Source organism: Tribolium madens, unplaced genomic scaffold (genome assembly GCF_015345945.1).
Source record: "Tribolium madens isolate multiple individuals breed KSU strain unplaced genomic scaffold, Tmad_KSU_1.1 Scaffold_96;HRSCAF=242;Tcas5.2_LG5, whole genome shotgun sequence".
Classification (NCBI taxonomy): Eukaryota; Metazoa; Arthropoda; class Insecta; order Coleoptera; family Tenebrionidae; genus Tribolium; species Tribolium madens.
Window position 1 is genome coordinate 10,704,508 of NW_025401068.1, and position 7,893 is coordinate 10,712,400.

Consider the following 7,893-nt stretch of genomic DNA (forward strand, 5'->3'; position numbering starts at 1 on the left):
AACAGTTAAAAAAATGTTAAATAAATAATGATTTGTTTTTTCGTCAATGTCAGCCTAATTTTTTTCAAGAAATGGTTTGTTAAATTTTTCATTAAAAAAATTACATTTGACTTTTGTCAATGCAAAATAAATGGCGACTTAATTCTAATTAGTTTAATAATTGAACTAAATTTTCATTTCGCTTTCTGTAAACCGGCTCCTAAAGGAATTTATCTTGAAACTACGTCAAGTTTGCAATCTGTTAATTTACGATCTTGCCTGCTTGCGGTTAGAAGGGTCGGCATCCACAGCAGGGGCTGGTTTATTGAAGCGTCATTTTCACTTTGTTCGACTGTACCTTACCCTACATAGCATTTTTCTTTGGGGCGCGAGTTCTGGCGCACTCTGTATGTGCATATCATGTAGGACGTGACTCCTTCAACTTTTAGAATCGCGATATCTCAGGAAAGGTGATTCTTAGAAAAAAAAGTATAAGGACCATTTTTGTAGATAATTTTGACTTTTGACCCCGAATAACTTTTTTGACACTTTATTCCTAATGGTGTACTCAAGATCTCCACCAAAATTTAGCTCTGTCGGAATTTTCGTTATTCGACCACTATTTTTATGACTAATTTGATCGGACTACAAACTCAATTTTTTTTTCAGTTGATTGAAACAAAAAAAATCGCTTTGGTACTTTTTTATTTCGTGTTGAGATGAACAACTTCAACTTAAACTTAATAGTGCCCATAAATGGGTTCGGCGAGGTACGGCTTCACCGGAACAATGTAAGGTTTCTTGTAGACAACCGGAACCGGATGTACTGCATGTCCTTCCTTGCTCACAACCGCATTGAACCCATTAAGATCATCGGCTGTGTACTTAACCACCCTGATGGTACCATCAGGTTCGGCAAGCGAATATGAACCTTTGACTACATCACCTTCACGGATTTCTTCTTGGGCTTTATGGTCGCCGGTGTGGGGGTCATGCACTCCGTAACTGTATTGGTACTTGGGGTACGCCTAAAGTACCATTGAGTTTATGGCAGTTGGGAAGGGTTTGGTACTTACGTAGCCGCCTTCATATAAAGGTGCTTTTTCGTAGAGTGGTACTATTGGTTTTTCATATAGCGGTAGTGGTACTATCGGTTTTTCATACAGCGGTACTTCTGCTTTCCCGTAGATTGGTACTATTGGTTTTCCATATAGGGCTTTTCCGTACAGTGGCACTGCTGGTACCACGGCTTTCTCATAGATCGGTACTGTTTCTTTTTCCACGAACGAAGTGGCTTCTTCAGGGTACTTGAGATACAAGGCTTCAGAAACACAAGCACAAGCTAAGAGAAATATTGAGACCTGCAAAAATTGTTGATTTCGAGAGGAAAAGTACTTTTTGGTACTCACTTTAACGGCGCACATTTTGATCGGTACTGCCAGCTTGAATTTTTCTTTCGATATTTATAAGAATCTGAGCATTGTGAGAGACCTCGAGTTATTAGTTTTTATACGAATTTTTATAACAAACAGTACATTGCCAAGTGCTTGTTTCTTAATTTAATGTTTTGTAAAACCGAGTCAATTGTTGACCTAATAGTTGTTAAGGTTATGGTAAAGAGACTTTCTTTGTAGTTTTCACGGTAAAGAGATCAATTTTATGCAATAATTTGGTTAATTATCATACATTAATAACCTGATTATTTAATAAGTAGTCGATTTGTAGAGTAATTAGATTGGAGTAAATGTCTGAATGTAACCTTCACGGTTAGTCGTTATGGTCTGATGTTTTGGTTCCTAGTAAAGTAGGGTTTAGAATTTGAAAAAATTGACCTTTAAAATATAAAAGTTTTGTTATTGTTATATTCCTAAAGCAATAACACATATAAAATTACGTTATGCAGTATATATAAAAAAAATGGTATTTTACTAAACTATTATTAAATAAAGAAGTAAATTAATGAATTGTCATATTGCGTTTTGTGGTCTTTGATTGCCATTTTAATTTTTCAGGACTGTTGTCTTTTTCAGATTTTAAATTAGCCCCATGTGCAAGTAAAATATTAAGACATTTAGTATAACTTTTATCAATAGCAGCTATTAACAAAGGCTCAGTGCTTTTTTTTATAATTTCTATATAGGGATTATCATTTGAATTTGATAACATTTTTTCTAAACAATTAACACTATTATACCAAACTGCTAAATACAAAAGAGAAGCATTAAAATGCATGCTTTTGACAAGAGGAATTTCTTCAAAGTTATCAAATACATTGGCGCAGTCTAGCCTTATAGCGTAATATAAGATGGAAAAAACATAACTTTCGAAATTACCTATCTCTTTTTTATATTTCTCTAAGTCAATTTTACTTTTATTTTGTAATAACGCAAATGATAGAAAACAATGTGCTTCACAAGAGTAACCAAACGCGTCTAAATTAAACAGCTTATCTTTCTCTAAAGGGTCACAAATATTTTGTACACTTTTTAAAATATTAATGTTTTCGGATGAGTTGTCTTTCAAGTTGTGCCAAAACATAATTTTGTCATCAATTTCAAAAACATCTGAATTTTTAACTCTTAAAGGCAAAAATGTTTGGCCCCACGAGCAGGCCAAATGCAACAAATTTCGACCACCTTCGTCTTTTGCTTGACTGAGTGCTTGACGATCTGTGCGAATATATCGCTCCAAAAGATTTTTATTTTTATACAAAACTGCAATGTGTGGTGTAGAATTTTTCGCTAAAATTAAATCAAAAAAATACCGAACACCCCGATTGTTAAAAATTACATCACGGAACTCGTTGATGCGGTGTAAATTTTTGACTAAGTAAGACGCTGTAAAATATTCCTGAAATGACGAATGAAAAAATTCTGGTTTATTATCTGGTGTTATTCTTAATATAATTCCGAACTCATCTTTTTTAGATGTAAGTTTTGTCAGAAAATTTGAAACATGAAATTCATTTGTTTCAATGTCTACATACATTTTTGCGGCAATTTTTTCATAAATATCAATTTGTGTAGCCTTTGATTCCAGAAAGATTTGATGTTCGACGTCATTTTTAGGGTATAACTCTTTATCTTTAAACACAAAATCTAATTTTGTATTAACAAAGTGTTCAAACAAAACTGTTACTGTAAACGTTTCTTCAAATAAAAAACTATATTTTTTTGAATCTTGGAGTAACAACTCTGTCAATATAAACATTTGCAAAGGAATTCCTAAGAATTCATTATTCCAAAGTAATTGTATATTTTTTCTGTTTTGCAATAGTGATTGACGTAAACTTTCTGATGTATATTTAACACGACTTTGAATATAGTCTTCTTGGTCTTTTTCATTAAAAGTTTTTATTGTTCTCGAACAAACATTGAATTCGGTTTCAAGTTTATATTTTAAATTGGTTCGCGCTGTTATCCACTGCTGGAAGTTTTGTTGAGAAAGTTCTGAAATAATATGAATTATGTACTCAAGATTTTTGTCAGAAACTTCATCTAGACCATCCCAAATAAGTCTGACACGTTTCTTTTTCATAAATGACTCTAAAATATTTGAGTGAATATTGGAACTTGTTTGTTGCACAATATACTCTTTAAATTCTCGTATATTGTCTTTGTTTTTCAGAAAATATGTAAAAAGGTTCCTTGCTGTTATAAAAATGGTCCAATATTCAGGCGAACCACTATAATTTTTGGCACTTTTCATCAAAGAAGTTTTACCAATTCCTGGCTCATCACAAATGATATTAATGTTATTGTCTTGTTCATAGACAAATAAATCTTTTTCTGAAATAAAATATTGACCCGGTAATTGAAATTTAGAAATGTCGTTGATACTCTTGCTACTTTTTACCCACTCTAATCCGTCATTGGGGTCGAGTCTAAGTTGATGACATTCATATTTTTTATCAAGATTACAAATTTTTTCAAACTGGTCGTGGGAACACTCCATTTCACTTATAAAAATTGTTTTGTTTTTTGCACTTTTCTTAGATAATTCCTCTTTGTTAATGTTAAATAATTTGAATTTTGAAATTGTGTCTTTAATTACATCATTATTTTCCTTGTAGCAACTTATAAGTATGCGAGTGTTCTCATCACAGTTGTTCAGAAAATCTGGATGTATAATAATTTTTTGTAAAAATCGTGTGATATACGAAGGTGGTAAGACCTCGGCTGGTTCACCAATTTCAAATGTTTGTTTTATCATTGACATAAGATCACTTGGACTTAGACATTTTGCTACATTTTCGTAGTTACTTACAAGCGTTTCCAACAAAATTGTTCTGTTTTGTAATTTACAACTAAGGTGTCTCAAAATGTTGCTATAAATTTCATGTGATTTATATTTTAAAATATTCACGTTTTCAAATGTATCAAATCCACGATACGATATTGGATTAAATAAAATAAAACTTACATTTGCATGTTCACACAATTTTATTGCATCTAAAGCGTTTTTTTGATTGTCGATCATTAATGGAATTTTACCTAAATGCCATAACAATTTTGTCAACTCTTCATTGCTTAAATCATTTAGATCTATTTTGGAACAAATTTGATAACAATTTAGGTTCGTTTTAAGATTTTTTGAAGATAACAACTCGGACTTTGCATCTTGCCACATTGAGTTTATTTCATGACAATAATCTTTATTAATTACTGTTACTTTAAACAAACAAATTGCTTGTTTAAGCAAATTTAGTCTTTTACTAATTTCACCTGTCTTATTAAAGGAATAAAAATGTATATAGGGTGTTAACAAGTGTTCAGCAATAACTTGCTGTATTAATGTTTTGTTGAGTTTATTTTTCAAACCAGCGTTTTCACTCCATTGCGAAATAAAGTTTAAATATTTTTGAAACGCTTCATTATCATTAGATATATTTTGTTGAAATGTTTGCCACAAATTGTTTCGAAGTTTGGAAACATCCATTTGATCTGTTATAAGAAAAAAATTTTGAAAAAATTCAATATATTTTCTTATGTTGTCTGAATTTGATGGTGTTTCCACTTCGAATTTGTAACAATTACATTCTTCGTTGTTATTTCTCTTGAATAAAAGAGCCGATAGATCTATTTTGCATCTTTTAATTCTTACAATTATTTCACCACTTTCATCGTAAACAGTAATTTTTTCATTATCTTTGCAATTAAATTTTCGATTTGTACACAGAACTGCTGTAAAATTTTCTAATTTATTTTTTAGCTTTTGGTACTCTTTACAATATTTGGGCAAACTGAAATTTCCACTGTTTTCTTTACCTTGACTTTTTTTTCCAGTAAGACTATTTTTTGAGAGTACATTATGTTTATTGGAATATTTTAATTGCATTAAGTATGTACGAATCGGAAACTCTGAAGACTCTGTAGTGAAAACTACGTCATCGAAAATGCCAAAATCTGTATCATTAGAAGAAAGGTGAAAATTTTTAATTTTCTCATCACAAACAAAATTTAATATTAAATCGGCTGCAGTTAAATCTTCAAACGTACGTCCTAAGTCATTTGTTTCAGGTTTCTTTTTAAAAAACTAAAAGAAAATAAAAATATGTCATGAAGCATTTGTAATATGGCGTGATTTAAAGTAAAAAATTTCTGCTCTGTTATAAAGTTAAACTTACCCTTTTGTTAATGCGTATTTTTTGAAAGTCGGTTGTACCACTGCTGTTATCAAACTTGTTAACAGTGTTTTCATTTTTCTGAAAATTTTGATTATTTGTTAACAATACTGGAGTTATAATCTGAAATAAATTAAAAAACTTCAAAGTAGTAGTTGGTGATTAGTGAGCCTCTTGAGTTGTATTTAGAATTCAAAAAAAGACCCTTCATCTTTATTATTATTATTAAAATTAGAACTTACTTCACCTGACGATTTCTTTTTTCGGTTATCATTTTCCTTGTTCTTGTTCTGTGATTTATCAAAGTATCTATTAGCAAGAAAGGAAGGCTGAGGTTTTGTAATTTCTTGTTCGTTATCATTTTTTGCCTGCAAATTTAGAAAAATTCGCATTTTTAACGCATTTATTTTTGTGAAACGGCAAATAAAATAATGAATTTATAACGTTAGAGTAATATTAGTAATAATTAATAATAAATTAGGCTATGGTTTACTAAATTACGGTAAATATCGTATAAAAAACTGAGTTACCTTATTTTGAAATCCTTTGTTTTCGACTTTTTTATCTTTGTTTTTAATTTCTAAATAATAAGTGCTTTTGTTGATAGGCAAGTTATTATTATCGAATGATTGTCCTCCTTTATTTGGTAGACCCGATGGACTGGTGCTAAGAGTCTATAATTAAAAAAAATATATTTTATTTTTTCACAATTTATTTAGATTACCTACCCTATAAATATTATTAACTTTTTTTGGCGCTTTATGGTTTACGTTTGTTGTTTTCGAGCCATCAATTAGTTGTGCTTGTTTCTGTGTCTAAAAATTGTTTATTTTTTACACTGCAGTATTTTTTTGAACAAACTGCGAGTAATTATTTTTAAACTTACCTCTTTACAATCGTAATCACCTAGATGTAAAGTTCTTGGAAGAGTGTTTCTGTTTGTGTAACTAAAGGAGTTGGAATTATCATTTTCTTTTTTCTCTTTAGTATTTTGAGATAAAACTTTTGATTGCAGTACATCATATTTCTTGTGCTTCTGTGTGAAAATAAAATAAATAATAATAATAAAAATAAATACACCTAGTTTAGAAATGTGTTTTGTAAACTACGTACATTTTCAAGATAACTGTCATTAGTTGAAGATAAATTTTCAAAGAAACTTCGGTTTTTCTGTACCTGGTTTTTCTATAAAATAAGTAACTTAACTAATTGTGCAGATATATATGGTAAAATCTCACATTTATTAAGGGTATTCTCATTCTAGCTTCTTGCACATGCTTCTTTTCTCTCGGGGCGTGCGTAATTGAATTTTCAAAAAGACTGCGTAAATTGTGTACCGAATTCTAAAAAAGTTGTGTATATTTTTAATAACTGTTTTAAAAAAAGCAGTTTCGTTTTTTTTTGTACATTTTGTTAAATAAATTTGTAACGAATTTAGTTCCTATTTCTATGAGAAAAAACTTACCTCTCTGTTAATAATAGGATTTTGCCAAATATTACTATATATTTGAAGGTCCTTTAAACTGCGGTTTCGATGTAAAGATGTGTTACTTGGTGTATTTTCATAATTTGTGCGCGGTATATATACAGAGCGACTCTTAAAATAAAATTAATTGCTTGAATTTATTATATTTTTTTTATATTTTTCACTTTTTTTGTTACTTGACTCTGGTACACATACCTTATTCCTATTCAGTTTATTTTCATAATCGTTTTGGTTTATTGTTGTGCTATTAAAAGAGTTCCTGTTTGGTGAATAACCATCGTTTACAACAGTTGAATGCTGGTGGTGGCGGTAAACGATATCTTCAAAGTTTTCAGAATTTTCTGATTTGTCTAAATCGATAATTTGATTAAACAATTTTGTACTTACAGTTTAAACTAAATTAATGAAATAAATGCATAATAAGTGTATACTTACACATATTTTCTCATTCATCTCTGTAACATGTATGTACGAGTATATAGTGAATGTTTTATACTTACGTACGATATACAGATACATTTTTTTTTTTAATAAAACTCTGATAATTTTTTTGATAATCGTAAAATCTTGATAACAATTTTCAATTCATTGTTGTAATTCATTTATCAATCTTGATTATACACATACAATAGCTTTAAGCCATAGCAACATTATTTTTAAAGATATGACAAAACTTTTTGTACTACGAAGTTAGACAATTTATTGTTATATCTTATATCTATTTTTTGGGATACATGCTTAATCAATTGAAGACGATCACAATACACTGTTCAACCTTGTTTAAAAATAAAGAAGTTGTGGCATG

At 29.8% G+C, this 7,893-nt stretch overlaps 2 protein-coding genes across 5 annotated transcripts in view; both read right to left on the reverse strand.

The window, feature by feature from the left end:
• Positions 1 to 1,548, reverse strand: part of LOC123013950 — a 4,116-nt gene extending 2,568 nt beyond the window's left edge. The window contains exons 1-3 of the mRNA XM_044412830.1: positions 1,389 to 1,548; positions 1,056 to 1,340; positions 723 to 1,007 (exon numbers count right to left, since the gene is read on the reverse strand). Coding sequence (XP_044268765.1) covers positions 723 to 1,007; positions 1,056 to 1,340; positions 1,389 to 1,403 — 585 coding nt within the window. The 5' untranslated portion in view covers positions 1,404 to 1,548. The remainder of the gene's footprint in view (positions 1 to 722; positions 1,008 to 1,055; positions 1,341 to 1,388) is intronic.
• A 190-nt stretch (positions 1,549 to 1,738) lies between these two features.
• Positions 1,739 to 7,570, reverse strand: LOC123013604 (GATA zinc finger domain-containing protein 14-like). 4 transcript variants are annotated; one of them, XM_044412234.1, is made up of 11 exons: positions 7,524 to 7,570; positions 7,284 to 7,438; positions 7,068 to 7,199; positions 6,841 to 6,945; positions 6,716 to 6,787; positions 6,489 to 6,638; positions 6,331 to 6,417; positions 6,133 to 6,276; positions 5,845 to 5,970; positions 5,606 to 5,683; positions 1,739 to 5,514 (listed from the first exon to the last, which is right to left on the reverse strand). In XM_044412234.1, the coding sequence occupies exons 1-11, from the start codon at positions 7,525 to 7,527 to the stop codon at positions 1,936 to 1,938; spliced, it is 4,632 nt and encodes a 1,543-aa protein (XP_044268169.1). In that variant the 5' UTR covers positions 7,528 to 7,570; the 3' UTR covers positions 1,739 to 1,935. The 4 variants fall into 4 exon arrangements, with proteins under 4 accessions (XP_044268169.1, XP_044268168.1, XP_044268170.1 ...); XM_044412233.1 differs by having other exon boundaries at positions 5,606 to 5,725; XM_044412235.1 differs by lacking the exon at positions 1,739 to 5,514 and having other exon boundaries at positions 5,541 to 5,725.
• Between the last annotated feature and the right edge of the window lie 323 nt (positions 7,571 to 7,893).